The 22,528-nt window shown below is 43.8% G+C and overlaps 1 protein-coding gene across 2 annotated transcripts; it reads left to right on the top strand.

Moving 5' to 3' along the window:
* On the top strand, window positions 1-22,317 carry C2H8orf37 (chromosome 2 C8orf37 homolog). Of its 2 annotated transcripts, XM_028871561.2 has the most exons (6): window positions 4-274; window positions 4,743-4,830; window positions 7,175-7,242; window positions 7,785-7,850; window positions 14,524-14,619; window positions 20,805-22,317. In XM_028871561.2, exons 1-6 carry the CDS (start codon window positions 108-110, stop codon window positions 20,956-20,958), a joined length of 639 nt encoding a protein of 212 aa, XP_028727394.1. In that variant the 5' UTR covers window positions 4-107; the 3' UTR covers window positions 20,959-22,317. The 2 variants fall into 2 exon arrangements, with proteins under 2 accessions (XP_037058303.1, XP_028727394.1); XM_037202408.1 differs by lacking the exon at window positions 14,524-14,619 and having other exon boundaries at window positions 1-274.
* Window positions 22,318-22,528: the final 211 nt, after the last annotated feature.

Genomic DNA, 22,528 nt, shown 5'->3' with positions numbered 1-22,528 from the left:
GCACGCGCAGAGGTCGTGCGGCCCGCGGGCGGACGCGACGGTTTCTCGCGTTGCCGTGGAAACCACCCGCCAGCTTGGCTCCAGAGGGCACGACGCGCCCATTCAAGATGGCGAAGGACCTGGATGAACTCCTGGATGAAGTCGAGACCAAATTCTGCAGGCTCGACCCCCGGAGGCTGGGCCTGGGCGAGCGGCCCAAAGGCTGCGGCGGCGGCGGCGGCGGCGGCACCCACAGCGGCGACCGGAGCCGAGCCCAGGAGAAAGAGAATCTCAGGTTAATGCGGGCGGGGGGACGTTCCGGGGCAGCCCTGCGGGGCCCGGGGCCGCCCTCCGCCGCCGCCGCCGCGCGCTCCCGCGGCCCGGGCGGCAGGCGACCCTCCGGTCACGGCTCAGCCCCCGCCCCTGGGCGAGCCTGGGGGAGGGAGACCCGGCCGGACAGCCCTCCCCGAGGGGACAGCCCTCCCCGAGGGGACAGCCCTCCCCGAGGGGACAGCCCTCCCCGAGGGGACAGCCAGCCTTCTCACCCCAGCTGAGGTGTCCTGGCCCAAACACCCCGCTTCGCCAGGTCACCAGGCCACCCTTAGGCCGGTTGGTAGAAAAGCACTCCATTTTATTGTCTGATGTAAGCTCGAGGGGTCAGACGAGATTAGACCTGATTATTAAAGAAGTATCCATTGTAAACATCTGAATTAAATAGCCCAGTTACCTGCCATCCCCCATGGCTCCAAGGGACCCCGCAGATGATGTCCAGATCGAAATTTGTGGACACCTAAGTGTTTGGGGGTCTCAACAACAACAACAACAAATAAGCATCAGTCCACTGCCCTTTAAAGTGAGGATTTAGGATTGGCAAGAACCCTTACTAGAATCTTGGAAATTTGTCGCTTGCCTCGAACATTTGGGAAAGGTCAGCGGCGTTAGAGTGGTAGCTTCTCTGGTTGGGCCCTTGTGATTTCGCAGTATACCCAAATCACCAAACCTAACCTACCATGACATTTGTTTATAAAAATTCAATCTGGGGGCGAGAGAAGCACTGAAAAGATTCTAAAAGAATTCAAAATAGAAGCCCCAACGCATCTTTTTTAAATAGACGACTACCTACCTGGGTGTGGGAGCTCTCGCCTTTGATCCCAGCACTCCAGAGGCAGAAGCAGGAGGGTTCCTGAGTTCGAGGCCAGCCTGGACTACATGGAGAGTTCAGGACAACCAGGGCTACAAAGAGAAACCCTAACTCAAAAAACTACTAAAAAGTTTTAACACAAATGATAACAGTTCTGATTCACTAGAGGCTTCCTAAATGTGTTAAGGTGGATGGCGTGAGGAGCACGTGGATGGATTCTAGTAGTGTAGGAACATCATGAAAGAACCCATGGCTGGGGAGGATCCACACAAAAGGCCATCTCTTCAGTATTGAGTTGCCTGCTCCAAGACAAAGAACTAAAAATAAAAATAGACAACTAAAGTGGCCGCTTTCAATTGGCCAACCCCCATTTGGCGGAATGTTTATGAAAATACACTTCCATTAGCTTATAAATTACTCTTCCATGCGGGGTTGCTTATGCCCATGGCCCACACAGCTCCATCTCCTGTTTGTACCCACTACAGGGTCGCTCTGCAGTTCTTGTTTTTAGTTGTTCCTTTATGGTTGGAAAGAATGTATTGTCTTAGAACCAGCGTGGAGAAGCTTACTGCCTGGGAGCAGAAGAGATGGCCTTTTGTGTGGATCCTCCCCAGCCATGGGTTCTTTCATGATGTTCCTACACTACTAGAATCCATCCACGTGCTCCTCACGCCATCCACCTTAACACATTTAGGAAGCCTCTAGTGAATCAGAACTGTTATCATTTGTGTTAAGACACTTAGGCACAGTGGTTGGAAGCTGTGCAAAAGCAACAACCGATACCCTAAGCCAAGCTTTAAATACAGTTCCTTTCTGGTATAGAATGTTTGCACTAAGCCAGAGGAAGCCATTTATGAGTTTATGAACAGACTACCTGCTGATCTCATGGCATAACTTTTATTATTTACGAATGAAAATACTGAAACTACCTCTTAAAATCATAGCTTTGCAAATAATACGATAAATGGTCATACTACATCTGGATACCAGAAACAGCTGTAATATAAATGGTAAATGCATATAATTTGTTGAAGTGTTCAAAATGATAAAAAAAAAAAAAAAAAGAAAATATTTGAATGGCTTGTGTTCTTTTAAAGACCGATATGGGCTGAGTGAAATACTGCAATAGTAATAAAGTGGTTCAGATGATACAGATGGGAATACTTAAAGAAAATACCATATCTGAGACGATAGCTGTAATCATAACAGCTAACATTTACTGAGTCTTTTCTGTATGCTCAATCGCCGAATGTGTTACCACTATCACCCAGGGAGGTGAATGGTGTTGCGTCTTCATTCATCAAATTTGGTGGACCTGGTGGCACTGGTCTTAAGAATCAGCTGGAGGCCGGGCTGAGTAATTTAGTAAAACCAGGTCTCAAAACTAAGGAAGAAGGGAGAAGAAGAAAAGGAGGAGGAGAAGGAAAGAAAGAAAGAAAAAAAGGAAGGAAGGAAGGAGCAGCTTAAATATTGATGTGCCTCTTGAAACTCTTGAATTATATGAGAAAAGAGCCTAGACAGTATGTTATCAAACCAAAGGAGGACATCTTTATAGCCTGGGCCCAGTGGAGAACACCTTTGATCTCAGGCAGAGGCAGACTGATCTCTGAGTTCCAGGCTACCCAGTGGTGCATTATAAGACCTTGTCTCAAAAACAGAAAGTTAAAGGCCTCATACACAACTATGTCCTGTGCTTCTGAAAGATTAATCCTCTGATTAGAACTGAGAGAGACCTGAATGTAGTGATTTGAGGTAAGAATTTTACTATAGTTGAGAGATGTGGAGATGAAGCCAGAGATAGAACCTTAGACCTGAAAGCAGTTTGAAAGATACTGTTTCAATGGGTCAGGTATCTGAAGTTCAGAGAAATTAAATCTCTCCAACTAGGTCAGTATCTCTAAACCAGTGATGATTTTGCAGTGGCCAGAGAAGTTCTTTTGGTTATCACAACTGGAAAAAAGTATATTATAAACATCTAGAGGTAGATGGGAACCCTAAAACACCTAGAATTTCCCGTAGCACCCCCTTTCAACATACAAGGGATATCTGACCCCAAATGTCAGTAATTCTAAAATTAGGGCAACCATGTAGGTTACTGATACTGATCAAATGGTGGCTGTAGGCTACGTCACTTGTGAGTAAGAATGAGTGGTAGCTTCAAGGGACAGTTTTTTAGAATGGTTAAGAGTTTTGCCGTTGTTGTTATTTTCTTGGAAGTCTTTAGCATCTTTCTAAAGCAAAGGAAAATGCCAGTGTAGACAGTGAAAGACATAAAGGATAAAAGTGAGAGCAGGGCCGGCTAAGGAGGCAAAGCCTGCTGGGAATTGTATCAACCGTTTGCAACAAGGGATGCATTCCCAGTGCTAAGTTTCAAAGTCAATACATTTCTAAAGAATGTGAACCAAAGAATCTTCTAAAACAAGTCATAAACCAGTCCAATGAACTTCTGAAGGTGATTACAGTGTCCACAACATAAAAACTGTAAGAACAGTTGTCTCAGCATGTAGGTATGTGCACTGTCCTTGGTCTGTATAGCCTTGTACATGCTTCCGGGTCTCTCTCAGTGCCTTTTCCTCACCTAAAAATAGATGTAATGAAAGCCTTAGGGCACTGTCTGCCTGACATTCAGTAAATAGTCACTGGTGGGGGTGGGGGTGGCAGGAGAGTGGGCAGTGCTGGCTGGGTATTAGAACCCAGGATTGTGTCCATGCTGAACAGGTACTCTGCAATGTGCCGTATCCCCAGCCCAGGGTCCTCTTAGATAGATGTTCTATGTACAGCAGTTTGTACTGATAATCCCAGGATGGCTTCCCCTGAAGAGCATGGAGTAGTTGAGATATTCTGACATGTAGCAGTGGTTCTTTGGCTTTGGAGAGGGATTTGCTGTTTTTGATCATTTGCTGACATGAGCTTTGGCTCCTTTAGGAAAGAAATAGGGTTGTTTGACTTAAAATGGAACCCTTTATGGTATTAGAATTTCTTTATAACCTATATATTTTATATTCTCTGTGTAAGTGCTTGACATACTTTAGAAAAGTACATTCTCATTTTTAATATAATACAGAGGCTTAAATATCATAAATACATAATAGTAGGATACATATATGAATTTGTGCCAATCAGTTATATCTTTGTCTCAACAAATAGCTCATTTCTGTGTGTTTAGTTGAAGTCTTGAAAGTATATTATTGACACAAGGTTGGCCATGTCAAGGATCCTCATGCCTCGGACCCATGAGAATGGCACGACCTTCTCGGTCAGGCTTGTTGACAAATGGTTGATCTTTAGTTGAGCTAGCACATACAGAAACTACCCACAGCAGCCTCCTCCTCTTCATGCTGTTTGTAAGCACTGAGTTTCCACACTGGTGGTGGTGTGTCTCCATCAGAGCACACAATCCCCCCCCCCCCACCATCCCAGCCTTTCTGTATGTAGGCCTGTCATTTCTTCATCCCCAGTTACCTCAGTCAGGTCAGTCCCAAAGCCATGCAGGTTGTGACGTATTTTCATACCTGAAAAACGCCCTTGAGTTATCACTCCAGCAATGGAGCTTAAACTCTCTGACTCGTCTGTCTGTGAGTCCCAGGGAGGGTTTATGTTGTGTGTGCCTGTTTTCTTTCAGGTCAACAGAAACCTGTAAAAAAGAAGATGACCTTGACAGTCTTATTAATGAGATATTTGAGGAGCCTAACTTTGACAAAAAATCTTTTGTAAGTTACATTATAAGTGTACAGTAATTCTGTCATTATTTAAGGTGCTTAGAATAGTCTCGAAAGTGAAGGCACAGTAGCCACCCAGATGTAATCCTTTGAACTCTGAGAAGTACACGGAAAGAAATTATTCCAATTAGAAGATTGTAGAGGTAAAATATTAGAAACTCTGTGTGTCTCTGTTACTATCTCAGCAAGAGGAAGAAGTCGGAAAAGCTGCTGCTGGTGGAGAGGTCAGCTCACACAGGTCAAGTTGGTCACTTGTCTTTCCTGGGGAGTGTCTAAGAACTTAACCTTTCTGAGAAGCCCAGAGCAGTCGGCTTCAGTACAGGAACGTTTTTAGTGTCCAGAATACAGTGACATTACTGTTATTCCCCAAGCCAGTGGATTTGACTAAATTGTAGATATTTTAATGCTGTCAGTGTTTATCTATTTTAGCTTTATAAAAAGTTCAAAAAATAATAGCCACCTATATACTACTGTGTGAGAAACTCATTGTCATACGCACCCATTCTAAACATGTTGACATTTTGCTATATTCTATTCTCTGAACTTTTTACATTAACTGGTCCTTCTTAACTGGCATACAGAGCAGTAGGTTCCCATGAGGCTTTTTCATACACTGTTTTGGTTAGCCTGCCCCTCCTCTCTTCCTCATCTCTTCCCCCCCACACACACACTGCCACCCTGCTGTTTTCACAAGGCCTCCGTTCTAATGTCCCCCTCCAGTAAGACACCCTGTACCTTCTACAGACACTCCAAGTGATTTTATTGTGACTCTAACTGAATCATAAACAGGGTCTCACTATTTAGCCCAAGATGGCCCAGAAATTAATTAGTGATCCGCTCACATCAGCTTTTTAGGAGGTAGAATTATAGGCATATGCCATCATGCTCAGCTGGACTTTTTTTTAATAAATAAAAATTTAAAATATAATGTAAGCAAATCATACTTTACTGCCTTCCTTCCCAGATAGAACCTCTATCCTTTCCATCCACACACAGGCTTAAATATCTTAGGTACAGTAAGGAAGGCACATGTGTAAATTTGTACCAATAAACTATAGCTTTGTCTTAACAGACTCACCTTATTTCTGTAGGCTTGGTAAGTCCTGAGTGAATGTGAATTTCTATATTAGTTTGCTCTTTTTTTTTTTTTCTACTATATCTGGTTTTCCAACTGGATAAAAGAGAGCGGGTCTATGTAAAATATTTATCAGATAAGAAAACAAGAAATCTGAGTGACTTGCACACCCACATTGTCAGGAGGGCGTCTGATGTGTCCTGGAAGTATTGTTCCTCACCCCAACTTCTGCGCTCGCGCTCTCTCGCTCTCTCTCTCTCTCTCTCTCTCTCTCTCTCTCTCTCTCTCTCTCTCTCTCTCTCTCTCTCTCTCTCTCTCTCTCTCTCTCTCTCTCTCTCTCTCTCTCACTGCATTTGTAAATTGCTTGTGGACCCAGACTGTAACCCCAGGAACCAACAGCACACATTAGCTTGCCTGCTCAGAGCCCCAGTTGTGACCCTGCATCCTGCGGGAGACATGCTTCCCAAATGAAGACACTCATGGACACTATTGTAGTTTACAGATGTAGCAAAATATTCTCCTGTCTAGCATCAGAAAACAATTAAGAGAGATGGTCAAGTGAAGTATTTTTCCTTCTTAAACTTCTCGGCCACTAGACGAAATGAAGGCATGTCCGTGCATAGTTTAGATGCCTTTCCCTGTCTGGCTTCCTCTTGCTGGTGGTGGTCCTAGTATGTGGTTGGTTTATGATGTTTGCTACTTTATACCAGTTAACACGTAATAAATGCTTACTAATGACCGTGATGTTAATAGAACACAAGGAACTTCTATATGGCTGTGGCTGGGCAGCTCAGCATTTTCCATGGCCATATATTGCTTGATACCATTACATTTGATCAAAATTAATAATCCTGAAGTTACACAGGTGTTTATTTTTAGTTTACATAAGTACCATTCAAAGCCTTTAAAAATGGGCCTGGTTTTTTCTCCCCTCCTCAATTGAATTTTTCCAGAATGAAGTTTTAAATAGCAGGCCCTTCCTATGAAATCACTGAGCCCTGGTATTAACTGAAGAGGTATAAAGTGACTAAATCTTCACGTGCATAACAGCAGTAGATCAGTTTCTTAGGCTGAAAACATTGTAATTTGCAAATTCCTCAGGGAGCTCTCCTTCCCTCCTGCCTTTAAAAAGTTTTGATCACTGTTTTGGGGTATCTAGAAAGGATACCACCAAATGTTTTATTTACATCATTTTAAAATATTATTGTTATAAAGCAGTTCTCTAAGCCTTTGGTCTTTTATTTTTATTTTGTTTTTTAGCAAAAATTTAAATCTAACTCTTCAAGTAACACATCTGTCAGAGCTTCCATTCAAGGCCTCAGTAAAAGGTAAGTTGAGATTGCTTTGGTGAATTCTACGCTAAGTGAGCAGACTTCTCAAGGCTAGGTCCGTAGATTCTGTTACCATTTCAACAACAGTGGCATTGAAGAACAAAGCACCAGTTGGCCTTCAGACAAAAGACCACTAGCAATATCTGGAGTGTGGTTAGGATCTGTGACCCCCTTAGTGTAAAGGAAATTAAGTTGGAGATTATTGCTATTGTAAATAATTTTCTGCTGTGTTCAAAAAAAAGTGTTAATGGTTCCTCAAAATTAATGTTCTGTTACATACTTTAGTATTTACTTTATTCCTTCCATTATTGGCACACATTTTTCTGTGACTCATTTTAACTCCTTGAGTGTTTCTGGATGCAGGTTATATCCTAAGAGAGTGATCCTGTGATAAATATCTCCTCCTTGAAATAGTTGGCTTGCTAGGGGAAAGCATATACTATAATCACAAGAACATAGACTCCGTGAGACCAAACTAACTTCTCATGTTTCTTTTTTTGTTGTCATTTCATTTTTCTCCGTCTGCTGAACACATCTAGCTGCAGTCCAGTGTATCTCAGTGGCAGCGCCATTCCGTGTGGGATTGGAACACATACTTCACAGAGGTAGGATGTGGGGAGTGCAGTATACTTTCCTGTTGGGGTGCCCTTTATTACAGTACGGTTGTTACTGCTGTGGCATCAGTCCGCTTTACAATGACAGCTGTGTATTGTATTAGCCAGTCAAAGGACACTTTCCTGACTCATCTCATAGTCTTGGGAAGTAACTAGTAAAGGCTGAGCTGTGCAGGTGGCACATGCCTGTAATCCCAGCATGTGGGAGGCTGGGGATGGATGCTTGCTATAAATTCAAGGCCAGGCCAGCCTGAGCCAACACAGCAAGACCTATATTAAAGAAAAAAGGTTGTCGTGTTAGGTATGTATTGTTCATTGTATTGGTGCCCTTTCTGAGCCCCACTTGGATCACTCGAGTCCTGCCCAGGTTTTCACAGAGTACCAGGAGAGTGTGCAAGTGTGCTTTCTTCCAAGTGCTGGGGGAGTGCCTTGTGTAGGTGAAGTGGTGCAGCTGTACAGCAGATGCCATGCCTTGGCCTCGCGGATTTAAATGGCCAGAAAACATGAGAAGCTAAAGGTCTTTTTTAACCAAGTTCTCAAGCTTGACTTTACATGTTTCTAAAATAGAAACCTGTCATTTCTTGTCTCTTCCCATTCCCTTCAAGACCCTGCTCTCTGGTATAGTTCTTTTTTAAGCAGCCTTCGAGCCAAGATGCCACTCACTGCACACCCTATCACTTCGAGTCCATTCCATCACCGTTTCACAGGTTGGGAGAAAGCTGGCTGTAAGCAGGTCTTTGCACTGCCCTCCTGCTTTGGGTTCTGTTTTTGGCGGAGGCCCAACATTCTTCACCTACGTTCTTCATATCTTCTTGCTTAGTTGTTTCTAAAACGCTTGTTTATTTTTGTTCATTTCTGAGAAGAAAGGACTATGGTGAGTGACTACATATTGAGCACACTTCTGGGGGGTTGCTACATTCCATAGAAGTGGGGCTTGGGATAGCGCCAGCTTGGATTTTAGGAATCCAGGAGGGAGAGGCCATAGGACCAAAATGACATTGGGAGCCTGGGAAGCCGGATGCTGCTGCTGAATATAAGCACTGAAAGATGATCATGTGCTGAGGCCTATCTCAACAGAGAATCAGAGATACAAAATGATCGTAGAGGAAGCTGTCGTCTTGCTGTCTGTCCTCAGTTACCTGGGTTAGCTTGGTTGGACTTACTCATTTTCAGAGCTGTGACACCTAAGGCAACCTTTGTCAAGTTACCAGGACCTCCAACAGCAATTTCTGCCATCATCCACTTCCGGCTTCTCTAAGCTCCTCCTCACCCAGCTTTCCAGATGCCAGTGCTGAAGTGCCTGCCTGTCTCCGGCTCCCGTGGCAGCCAAGCTCCATCTCGCCCACTCTGAACTCACGACTGTCCTCACTGGAGTGCTTGGCCCTCCTCTTGTCTCTAGTTTCCTCCCCTGAAAAACCCCGAGGGGGTGCTGTCTGTACTAGAACACTTGTCTTTCCCACAGAAACTCCCCTGCCTCGGAGTATCTTAGCGTGTGCTCCCTGTCTAGAATGGTGCCCCTTCCTAGCACATGCCCTTCTCATCTTACGGGCTTGGTTCACTTACTACAGATTTGCTTTCTTAACCCATTTCAGTCTCCTTTCTGTTGTTTGCTTCTTCTTGTAAATGTTTTACATGTGCACCCAAAGCCCTGAGCTAGTGACCAAAACAACATGACCAGCAAAGAAGCAGGTGAAAAAGGACAGGACTGCAGCAGAGCCTGGAAAGGGAGGCTCTGATGGCAGCATTCCTGTCACTCTGCGCTTACACACCAACCCTTGAGAAGGGACATTCTCGTCTGAAGCCTCACTCAGTAGCCTGGCCTTTGAAAATCAGTTTGCAGACATCGTGAGCCCTTTCACAGCGCCGCCGCTGCAAGAAACGGGGCCACAGACGGCTACATGGCTTGGAGTTTGGGATTGCAGGAGATGAGTCATTTGGGCTGTAGTCACCTCAGTCTGGGGAAGGAGAAAGGTAGCTGTGGCCTGGTGTGACTGACTATAAGGAAAAGATGTCAGAGTTTAGATTTAGAATATAGAATTGATAGAATTTGAGGAATAAATGTCCATGGTACATAAGAAAGTTAACTTCCAGAGAGCCGGCAAAGCGGCTCGGTGGGTAGAAATGCATTGCAGCCCCGCTTCATAATGTAAGTTAGATCCCCAGAACCCACAGGGTGGAAGGAGGGGACCAATTCCTGGAGCTTGTCCTCTGACGGCCACACATATACACACAGAAATAAATAAATGAATGAAAAGAATGACTTCCAAAGAGCCTGGCCTACTAGCTCATGCCTATAACCCCAGCACTTAAGAGTGTGAGGCAGGAGGCTTGCCATAAGTTTGAAGACAGCTTGGACTACATAGTAAGACCAGGCCTGCCATATCTGTATAGCAAAATCCTGTTGGTCTACCCAGCCCTGGATACAAAGAGACTCCCAGGTGATGTGCCCAGCATCGGTGGGTACATTGTTACAAAGCAAGGGCTCCCATTGGTAACTTGATTCTTGTGCCAGATTCCGTTATGTGAAAAAGGAAGGCCTAACTGCCCTCACTGTTATAGCTGCTCTTTGTTTTTGTTTCGATGGGAGGCGTCTTGTAGCCCAGGCTATCCTCAGACTCACAATATAGCCAAGGATGAATTTGAACTCCTGATCCTGCTGCCTCTCTCTCTCAAGTGCTGAGATTACAGGCGTGTGACACCATGCCTGGCCAGCCAATATTATTTTGAAACTGTTCAAGTATCAAGACTTTCTAGCCCTCTGTGCAGATGTGATGGGATTTAACTGAGAACTACAGTCTGGCAGTTATGTGGAAGAACTCAATTTTGGGCATTCCTGCTACAAACATCCATAAAGTGGTCAGTTCTGCTTGTAAGCTGGATAAACATATAGACACCTTCCTTAGTATATATAGTCCCTCCATACTTTACAGGGAAAAAACTTAGTTTATTCTTCATTGGAATCATGGTTTTTATATTATTTTATGCTCACAGATATTTGACTTACAATAAATAGCTCTGGCATGGCTAACACATTTAATATTAGCCATATTTTAATTTTTAAATTGTTTTCTCTTTTTCCAGACTAGCAGTATATAGTGTGATTCTCTCTGGGTACTGGGTAGGGACAGTGAGCCACTCAGTCACAAGGTTAGCAACCAGTACACTTGCTTTGTGTTGTGACATGTGATAGACTAGATATGTTATATGCCGTTTGAACTTGGGGAGGGGAGGGTTGTTGAAACATGACCTTATCAGAAAGTGAGGAGTCAAGTATATATAAATGAAATAGTTCTGGAGGAAATATTCGTAGGTCCTGAAACTAAGTACTAATTTTTATGTTCAGGGCATAAAGGAAATCAGGTGCGTTGTGCTTCTTTATTTCGTTCATTTTATTCCTGGATTAAGCTCCAATGGAGGGTGATACAGACTGTTTTAAAGTGGGGACATTAAAGTCCTGTGCCCGGGTGGTGGGAAGGAAATGGAACAATAGTGGGAACATGGTGTCGCTAACAAGTGGCGTAGGTAAGATCGGGGTGTCCTTTCCTTTACTTTCGGTTTTTTTTCTTTTTGTTTTGATTTTTTGTTTGTTTGTTTATTTGTGGGTTTTTGAGACGGGTTTTTCACTGTGTATCCCTGGCTGTCCTGGAACTCACTCTGTAGACTAGGCTGGCCTTGAACCCAGAGATCTGCCTGCCTCTCTGCCTCCAAGTGCTGGGATTAAAGGTTTTGCCACCACCACCAGGCTGAGGCATCCCCTTCAAGCCAAGCAAGTTCTCTCTTAATGTATTGTAAATTCCTGACAAGGCTGGATTAGCCCATCGGCTGGCACTAGTTATGACCTAGCAGAGTGCATCATAGCAGCAGAATGATTTCTTAGCTGCACGTTGGCTTTAGTTTTCTCATAGGACAGTGTTTGGAAGAAAATATAGTAGTGTGAATAGATTTGATAAACTACTAAATTTTAAATTAAATTTAAAACTGTATTTAACATAATGGTTGAGGTTTTACACACAAAATGTCATGAAAACCTAAAGTATGGTTCCCACAACAGCAATAATTCAGCCAAATTGCACATATGTATTAAGGCATTAAAGTTAACACTCTGTTGTGAGTATGTAATAAACTACATCTGCATAAGAACACAAGTTATGGGAGCCTTGGGAGCCATCATTTCCTGACTTACATTCAGAATCCAGTTCAAGTGTTATGAATGCAACTAACTGGGTTGAAATGCCACAGGAACTAACACCAGGTCAGCAACCACTAACAGTTTAAAAGGAGTTCCTTATGAAACACTGTTTAGTTGTGATTGATACTTTTGGAAACATTAAGTATTAAGGGGCTGAGAGAGAGTTCAGAGGTTAAAAGCATTGGCTGCTCTTGCAGAGGTCCTGAGTTCAATTCCCAGCAACCACATGGTGGCTCACAACCATCTGTAATGAGATCCTGTGCCCTCTTCTGGCATGCAGGCACAACACTGTATACATAATAAATAAATAAATCTTTAGCTGGGTGGTGGTAGCACATGCGTTTAATCCCAGCACTCAGGAGGCAGAGGCAGGCGGATCTCTGTGAGTTTGAGGCCAGCCAGGTCTACAGAGTGAGTTCTAGGACAACCAAGGTTACATAGAGAAACCCTGTCTGAAAAAAACAAAAACAAAAAAAGGAAGAAGAAGAAATATTAAGCATTCATTCTCAAGGAAACGTTGAGACCAAAAGTTTCCCAGTATTATTCCAGTTTTGAAGTTACATATCTAAAGTTTGAGATAGTCTCATGCAGTCCAGGTTGGCCTTGAACTCACCAAATAGCCAACGATGCTCCTTCTGCCTCCACCTTAAAAGTACTGGGGTTACAAGCATGTACCACCTTGCCTAGCCTGTATTTTAATTTTAAAGGAGAAAATCTAATAATTGGTTTGTTTTATTTGTTGCAGAAATGTTACTGAAAAAAGTATATTAGTAAAATATGTTGAAACAATACACTATCGAAAAGAAAAAAGCAAAATTGGAAAATGTATAAGGAAAACCTGAGTCACAGAGGAATTCCTTGACTAAAGCGCTTTGTGCTCAGAGCCAGTGTCTGCGCTGGCTCACTGCTCGCTCACACGGGTCTCTTGTCTTTTCACTTTGTTGTCGCCTGTAAGTACTTCGTCTGCAGGACTACAGCAGCCGGCTGCTGAACGCTTTCTGCACTGTACTTCGTCTGCAGGACTACAGCAGCCGGCTGCTGAACGCTTTCCGCACTGTACTTCGTCCACAGGACTACAGCAGCCGGCTGCTGAACACTTTCTGCACTGTACTTCGTCCACAGGACTACAGCAGCCGGCTGCTGAACACTTTCTGCACTGTACTTCGTCCACAGGACTACAGCAGCCGGCTGCTGAACGCTTTCTGCACTGTACTTCGTCCACAGGACTACAGCAGCCGGCTGCTGAACGCTTTCCGCACTGTTACCATGCGTGCTCACTGCTCATGCTTGTGCAGATGCATGTGCATACTCTCACTCGCTCATTCACTCTCCCTCTCCCTCTCTTACTCTCCATCCCTCGCCTCCTCTCCTCTCGTCTCCCAGGGCGTCTTAACAACTCATCAACTTTTAGTTTTTATTAAATGTATCCATTGAATTTATTTATTAAATATTAAATGGAGAAGCTTTCCGTTTCTGTTGCTGCAGCAACAATTCATAATTCTTTTTAACCTTGCTATCTGTTACTTTTCTTAGAGGTACCATGTGGACACATAATGCCTCAACTACTTGCTGCCTACAGGAGGCTTCTTGCCGCCTCCTCCTCTTGAACAGTCACCGAGTGCCTCTGTCTGCCCCTGCAGTCCACGTGATCATAATGTTGCTCTGCATTGCATGTTTGCCATCAGTGTACAAGCCTGATCTTTTCTCCCTCAAATACCCCACAGTAGTTTTTAAAGAAAATGCTCAAGTATACCTTGTGAGTGAGGCAGTCCAGGCTGCCCTGTTCAGAATCCCAGCCCGTCTCCTCCCAGTGCTCCGGATTCCGGTGCCCCACTGTCGTTCCACCCGAGCCCCTTTGGTCTTCTGACACACTGATGACTTATTTACGGGTGCTGTTGAGTTCACCTGGCTAGAGTCTAGGGCGAGCATTGGGTTCTCAGCAGTTGTTTGGTAGCGAGAAGATGAAAGCCCTGATGCCAGCTTCTTTGCAAACAAACAAGTGATGATTCCAGCGATGGTAGTGGATGGAAGGCAGTTTCAGTTCAGTGTAGCAGTTCACATTCTTTCATCTGCCAATCCACTCTTCACTTTATGCCCATGTCATATTTATTTGTATATGTATTATCCAAAACCTTTATAGCATAGATATGAAAATTAACCTGGAAATTTTTTTTTCCTTTTTTTTAAGACAGAGTCTTGCTGTGTAATGTAGCCCTGGCTGGCTTAGAATTCACTATATAGAGGATGACTTTGAACTCACAGTGCTAGGATATCTCCCAAGTGCTGGGATTAAAGGAGTGTGCCACCACATCCAACCAGAAAGCTCAAATATATAGACAGTCCTTTAATACAAACAATTACAATCATTAATCCATACCTTCCTGTTGCTTATTCAGTTATCTGGAGCATGCCACTGCATTTTCATATTTAAACACAGCGATCATCTTTAATGCATATTTCTTTCTCTCTGGCCAGAGCATGTGACCGACTGCGTTGTGTAGCCTGTGATTTCCGGATAGTGATCTACAATGACTATATGTGGGACAAGTCATGTGATTACCTGTTCTTCAGGTATGTTTCTGAAGAATTTCACCCTGTGCCTTAGTTAGGGTTTTTATTGCTTTGAAGAAACACCATGACCACAGCAACTCTTATAAAGAAAACATTTAGTTGAGGGAACTCACGGTTTCAGAGATTCAGTCCATTATCATCATGGTAGGAAGCATGGTGGCATGCAGGCGGGCATGGTACTGGAGAAATAGCTGAGTATCCTACATTTTGCAGACAACAGTAAGTCAAACTGACAGTCATACTGAGGGAAGCTTGAGCCCACCGCCACAGTGCCACACTTCCTACAAGAAGGCCACACTTCCTAATAGTGCCACTCCCTTTGGGGGTCATTTTCTTTCAAACCACCACTTTCTACTCTCTGGCCCACAAAGGCTTATAGCCATATCATAATGCAAAAACGTATCCATTCAATTTCAAAAGTCCCCATAGTCTAGAATAGTCTCAGACTTATTTTAAAGTTCAAAGTCTCTTCAGAAACACATGGGAATCTCTTAACAGTAATCCCCCTATAAAAATCAAAGTAAAAGGCAGATCACATACTTCCAACATATAATGGCACAAGATATACATTACCATTCCAAATGCAGGGAAGGGAACATAGCAAGGAAATACAGGACCAAAGCAAGACTGAAAACCAGCTGAGCAAACCCCAAACTCTGCATCTCCATGTCTGATGTCAAAATGCTCTTCAGACTCCAACTCTGTTCATCTTTGTTGACTGTAACACACTTCTTTTCTCATGGGCTGGTTCCACTCCCTGTTAGCAGCTCTCCTCAGCAGGTTCCCATGACTCTGGCATCTCTAACATCTTGTGTTCTCCAAGTCAATCCAGGCTTCAACTTCACAGCTTCAAGAAATGGCCTCTCTACTAGGCCACCATTCAGGGACACCCCGACACATGCCTGGCCTCACCGGCTTTATTCCATAACTCCTTTCTTCTGTCCTTAACTCCAAAGCCAGAACCACGTGGCTGAAGCTGCCAAGTTCTGCTGCTTGCTAGGGCTGGAACTTGGCCCCTCATTCAATTACATCTTCACCAGCTTTCTGTCCTTCACTGCCTAAGCTTGGCTGTCCTAAAACTTGCTCTGTAGACCAGGCTGACCTCAGAGTCAGAGATCTGCCTGCCTCTGTCTTCCCAGTGCTGGGATTAAAGACGTGCACTACCACCCCAGCTCTAAGCTTTTCTTTAGTTAACAAGTTGGAAACTTAGCTGGGTGGGATCTTGCCCTGAGGTCACCACTCCCCTTATTCCATTTATTAATCCATTTATCTCCTTGAACACAGAATTTAGCTCTATTCTACTTCCTGATACTCTTTTTCTCCTCAAAATGTTTGTTTTGTAATTTACCCTGCTCAGCTTGCACCTTTTCATTATAAATCTTCATTAGAGTTACCGCTAATGTCCACATGACAGAGTCTACACTAGGCTGTTTTGAGATTTCTTCTGCCAACAGAATTAATCCAAACCTCTTCACTTTAGCATCAGGCAGACTCTTCGGACAAGGGCAAAAAGCAGCCACTTTCTTCACCAAAATATCACAAGAACCATCTCTAGGCCACACACTAACATTCTTCTCTGAAACCTCTTGGTTACCACAGTTCATCAGATCACACTCATCACCATTGTCTTCCATGCTCCTATTACTGTGGTCCATTAAGCAGCACTTAAAGCATTCTACTGCTTTCCAGACTAAAATACCAAAGTCCAAATTCCTCCAAATGGAACCATGGTCAGGTCTGTCACAGCAATCCCCCAGTCCCTGGTACTAACTTCTTTTTTTTTTTTTTTTTTTTTTTTTTGGTTTTTCGAGACAGGGTTTCTCTGTGTAGCTTTGCGCCTTTCCTGGAACTCACTTGGTAGCCCAGGCTGGCCTTGAACTCACAGAGATCCGCCTGGCTCTGCCTCCCGAGTGCTGGGATTAAAGGCGTGCGCCACCACTGCCCGGCGGTACTAACTTCTTAATTCGGGTTTTTATTGCTTTGAAGAAACACTATGACCACAGCAACTCCTATAGGAAAACATTTAGTTGAGGGGACTCACAGTTTCAGGGGGTCAGTCCATTATCATCATGGTAGAACATAGCAGCATGTAGGGGGCCTGGTGCTGGAGAAACGGCCAAGCGTCCAACATCTTGCAGACAACAGGAAGACAAATTGACCGTCATACTGAGGGAAGCTTGAGCAAGAAATCTCAAAGCCCGCCCCCACAGTGACGCACTTCCTCCAACAAGCCCACACCTCCTAGTAGTGTCACTCCCTTTGGGGACCATTTTCTTTCCGACCACCATGCCCTGTGAAAATACACCATGGGCTTTTCATTCCTCGTTTTGTTGTATTGTTGGTCTACTTGTCCAGTCATGTGGGCTCTGGCCTCCTCCTCCTCCTCCTCACCTTCTTTCACTGTTTGCTGTCAGCCTAAATAAGGATGTGTTCTGAATGAGAACACAGAAGTTGCCTCACTGATTTTTGTGCCCCCAACCTTTGCTTGCTCCACATCAGGGCAGAGCTCTGAGAATGCCATTATCCTGCTCAGGCTTCTTCTGCTCACAGAGGACTGTTCAGATTCCTAAAATGCCATCTTCATGACCCTCCGTGATCCAACTTCTTTCCAACCTTGTCTTCCCACAATGGACTCCACCTCCACTTAGCTGCATCACAATCCTTGGTACCTCATTCTTTCCCTCTGATTTAGCAGGTCCTTTCTCCTAACACATCTGACTCCATTTTCTGTCCTCAAACCTTCTCTGTCCTTCCAGATGTGGTTCATCATGCATCTTGCCTGCTTCTCTCACCACTGTCTCAGTTTGGAAATAAACTCACTTGTGCACTCATATATACACGACACCAAATAAAGCACATGGAACATATAATTCCAGAAGTTTCACAGTCCTGTCCCAAAAAAGTCTAGTGTAGCCCTCAAATCCCATGTTCAAACCACCTACTCTTAGCTTCAACCCCTTTTACTCTCAGAATTGGAAAATGAAATTTCAGTCCCCTTTGGGGTTTGTTTGGTTTGTTGGTTGCTTGCTTGGTTGCTTGGCTGGTTTGGGTTGGGTTCTGCTATTCACTGTCTTCTGGTTAATCTAACACGTGTCTAAATAATTCTCCTAAGTCACCATCATGGACATTAATTTTTATAAGACTAGCATAAGATAGTAAAATGTGGGTAACATCCAAACAGTAGCAAGCACAGGCACAGAGTAAGTTTGTAAGTGATTGACTTGGTACATGAGAAATGTACAGTGTCTCAGTCTTCCAGAATGCCAGATGTGGGGGTACACTCTGGAAACCAAGGCAGGAGGACAGTGAGTTCAAGATCAGACCTTATCGCAGAAGCAAAGAAGAGACACCAGTCACTTTAGTCTAGATTTTTAGTAGTTTCATTTTAGAATATAGTTTACCTAAAATAGTGATTACTAGAATACTGCTAAAACTAAATTGGTAGTTGTTACATAAGTCAGTGAAAACTACAATCTGAGCCCTCAAGAGACTTAAGAGTATGTTTAGAAAACAAGAGAATGAAACAATAAAGAGTATGATTATCTCAACCAAGGTGCCCATCACTGATGCGTCTATTTCATGTAACTCCTTGGTGGCCACTCTTAGAAATGGGCTCATAGGTGGTGAGCAGCCAGTTCCTGCTGAAGAAGCACAGTTCTGAGAGGGAGAAGGTGTGGAGAGCGTGACGCTAAGTGTGACAGCAGAGCTCGAGGACGGGGATGGTGGATCCACCTCACCTGCAGCATCCAGAAGGCCTGGTGTAGTCAGGGGAGGGTTGGAGTCAGGACTTCATGCACCCTAGGTGAGCAGCTGAACTGAGCACTTGGGGATACTTTAAAGACACTTTAGAGAGGTGAAATCCCACGGCATGGGTGGGAGTCAGAAGTAGTTTGAACAAGAGAGAGATTGACGGCAAGAGCTGAAGAGTAGAGAGAGCTCAGCAGTAATAAGGAGTTTAAATTCACTCCTTTCAACAGTGGCTCACCGTTGAATGCTTTTAATTTGGAGAGAGGCCTAGTCAGACTTTTGAATTTTGAGACAGGGTCTCGCAGTATAGCTCTGGCTGGCCTGGAACTTGCTTAGCAGATCAAGATTTCTTGAACTTGTGGCATCTTCCTGCCTATTTCCTTGGTGCTCAGCTTACAGGCATTCACCATCACACTCAGCTTCAGATTTTAGCTTTTAAGGGATAATGGACTACCATATAGGGAAGGCAGGCCAGTGGAGGGAGAATCAGGAGGATTAATGAGGAGATGTTACAGTAATTCATGAATGAAATTTCGTGTAGCACAGCAGTGAGAAAGGCAGAGAGATACTACAGACAGCAGCATCTTAGGACGAACCTCCTTAGGCTTCTGTCTTGGTTCACACAGACGGACTGTGCTAGTGTCCTTTTAAAAGAAGAATTAGACATTGGATCACAGGCATTGTTGAAACTGTCTCTGAAGCCATCAGATTGGGTGTGGTTACCCAAGAGGGCAGCTTGGAAGAAACCAATGCAGAGTTAGGGGTGATTCTGTTAAGAATGTGTTTTGAGGCTTACATGGTTATTAAGGAAGGAGCAATGGGGTCTTGAATACTGATGGAAAAGGAGTGTGTGGGGGAAGTGGAGGACCACCTCCTCTGTGTCAGAGGGGACAGTGAGACACTTGATAGGGTCATGAGTGCTCACTAGGAAGATCCCACTTCTGCTGGTCCCACTTTTAGAATTAGGATGTGATCTGATGAAACTAAGGGTAGCAGAGAGTAAATGAAACACCAGGAAACCGTGGGCTGATTCCCCGAGGGAAAGCGGGGTGGCTAATGAATAAATAAAAGGTTTCAGAGTCGTCAGGTGTCCCCAGAGCATAGCAGCATCTGTGTTTCGTGGTGCCAGGGGCATGCTTGCTGCAGGATGCTGTACAGTTGCTGTATTGTGTTCTCTCACAAGTCGGGGGTACACATACCTAGCCTTCACATGCTGCAGAACGTAGTAAAGGGAACAGAAGCTGGATCTGCAGGCCATCCTGACACTGCAGCTTAATAAAATGCTTGTACTTTTCTGTTAAAACGTGTTCTCCTCAAAGGAAAATAATGGCATGATAAATGCCTCCTTAAAAGTACTTGAAAGCTATTGAGTCTCCTGGTATCCATGTTTCCTGTTCTTAAAAATCTCTAAGCAATCAGTCAAATATCAAGTGCTAAGTTTAACACAATATAGTGAACATTGAGTAAAGAGTGTATTAGCTCATCTCATTAACTTAGTTTTCCTGGACCTGTTTTTTCATTCTAATAAAACCAGATTATTCTGTTCTCCCCTAGTTCTTCATAGCCCTAGCTAGGTCACTACTGGTATAAGTGTCACTTCCCTAAACTCAGACACTTAGCCCAGAATGTCTCTAGGGTTTTCTTAGGTTCTCACCACCGTCTAGTGTCTGAATTTGCACACTGCAGTGGTGAATGTGGAACACATTGACCACCAGAGGGCAGTTTGGAAACTGCCCTCTCCTGCAGAGATACAGTAAGTCATGATCTTGGCCACTACGCCTCTTCAGCAAATGCACTGCATTTCATAATTTCTCTTTTGTTTTTTTTTTAACCCCCAGTGTTTTATTTTTAGCTTGTCCAGTTTTATTTTCCAAAGATATGTTCATAAACGTATTGCATGAATTATCATAAAGATCATTATTGGTTTTCTTTAATCACTAAACTTACAGTGACTTCTGTATTCTGATAATAATCAAAGCCAATGGTTGTCATTTTAGTAATTGTCCTCTCATTGCTTCATTTACTTTTTGCATTATTAACACTTCAGGATAGGTACTTTGTTACTGCTATACTAAAGAAGCAGGAGATTTAAACCAATGAAAGAAATAACTGAGTTCAGCAGAAAGAACCAACAGACTTGTTTTCCTGGTTTTAAAAAAAAAAAAAAAGTGTGCTATAGCTAATGCATCAGAAGCCCACAGCCTCTCACCTGCCATAGGCCTTTATGACACACGTGAGTGTCTGAGGTCGGAGGGGGGAGCCTTCACACTCCCCATTCCATTCCATTCATCTCTGACTAGTGACATCAGGACAATCCCGTCTAGAAGACTGCCATTAAAAAGTGTGGCTGTCTGAGAAACACAGTCAAACGGAACACCTAAGCAGGACTTTTCCTTCTTTTGTGCACACTGTACTCAAGCCTGCCTGTTTTGTCACAGAAACAACATGCCGGAATTCCACAAACTAAAAGCAAAGTTGATCCAGAAGGAAGGAGCACGGGCGTATGCGTGCCAGTGTAGCTGGAGAACGGTTGAAGAACTGACTGACCTGCAGGCAGATCATCAGCTTCGCTGGGTTTGTGGTAAACACTGAGAATGCAGACCACGCACATTCTAAGCAGCACCTATGAGAGCAAGCCCCATTACCACGCTTGGTATCAGTACATAGCGGGGCTGTGCCCTTGGGGAAGAGGCAGTGAGTTTTGTGTAACTACACAAATTGTTGGAGACCAAATGAACTGACACCATGACAGTGCTCTTTGGACATGGGCATTTCGCTCAGTAGGAATATCTGAATTTACTAGCCTATCTCTAGTTGGGGGTTGAAATTGTGGCGTTTCTGCAAACTTACAGCTTTTCCGTAGCAACTGTAGCTCTGACTGCTAAAGCTCTCACACATTCCCCGGGTGTCGCCATGAACAAGCGCCCAGCTGCCAGGGCAGAGAGGTCATTGGATGTAAGTGTTCATGGTTCCTGCTCTGATCCATGGTTACCAGAGACCACAAGTTAAACATGAGAAAGAAGCAGATGGCCATCATGAACTGGAGGTTTGTCAAGAGTTCAGTACGTTGTAAACCCTGCCTATATGTATCACATCTTGTCTCACCAACGCAGGTCAGTATTGTGCACAATAATAATAGTAATGGTAATGTTACCATGTTTAGCATACTCGCCTCTTTTGCTCATTGAAATATCAAAAGTTAGTTTTCTATTAGCGAATATCTATTTATCTATAAAAGATTTTTGATGTAACTAAAATTACTAAAGTCCTTCAAATAAGTAAGACTATTGTTGGATTTTACAAGTATACTCCGTAATTCCATCAGATGAGCAGCAACCTTTTCAGGCAACCTGTGGACTTTCTAGCATTATCAGGCTGATCCGTCATTTATTGAGGCATAGCTAACTAGTGGGTAGCCTGTTGGGCTCCCGCCTGTTATCACTGAGATGGGAGGAACTGTATCATAGTAACATGTTCAAGAAATGCATTGTCTCCGTTTCACCTCCCAGCCCCATCGATATTTCAGGGCCTTCCTAGTCTGCCAAAATTCTCCTCTGTGCATCTACTTCCCGTGTGTCTATATGACTCGCTTTAAGTGTGTGACACAGGGCAAAGGATGTACAGTTGAGCACAGATGTGGTCTGCTTGGTTTATGTTAACTCCATTCCAGCTACCCAACATCACTCTGATCGCCAAAAGCCTTTTCCCAGGCTGGGGGTCTGGCTCAATGTAGAGGCTCACATAGCACGTGCAGGGCCCTGAGTTTGCCCCGCAGTACAAAACACAAGAACAAAAGATAGAAAAGCAAGCTTTCCCTGACCATGGCACATTTATGTCCCTGTAAAACTTGGATCGCAACAAAAGAAATCTCAAAGTGGCTGATGCTCGCATTTTTGTATTAAGATATATTTATAAGTTTTATCTTTCAATAAATCTTTTTACTCAAAATTACATTTGTATGGTTGTGTAGTAAACATGGAAAATTTTTATTGACAACATGTATTCCCAAAAAAATAGCAGAGCAGCAGCATGCAAGTACGTACGTAACCAGAAGCTCATGAAGGTTGAGTGCCTTGGTGCACACTTGTACTCCCAGCACCTAAAAGACTGAAGAAAGAGGATTGGGAGTTCACAGCCAACCTGGCCTGCAAAGTGTCAAAAT

Source organism: Peromyscus leucopus, chromosome 2, assembly GCF_004664715.2.
Source record: "Peromyscus leucopus breed LL Stock chromosome 2, UCI_PerLeu_2.1, whole genome shotgun sequence".
In the NCBI taxonomy this organism is placed as follows: domain Eukaryota; kingdom Metazoa; phylum Chordata; class Mammalia; order Rodentia; family Cricetidae; genus Peromyscus; species Peromyscus leucopus.
This window is presented reverse-complemented; position numbering and strand designations above follow the sequence as displayed.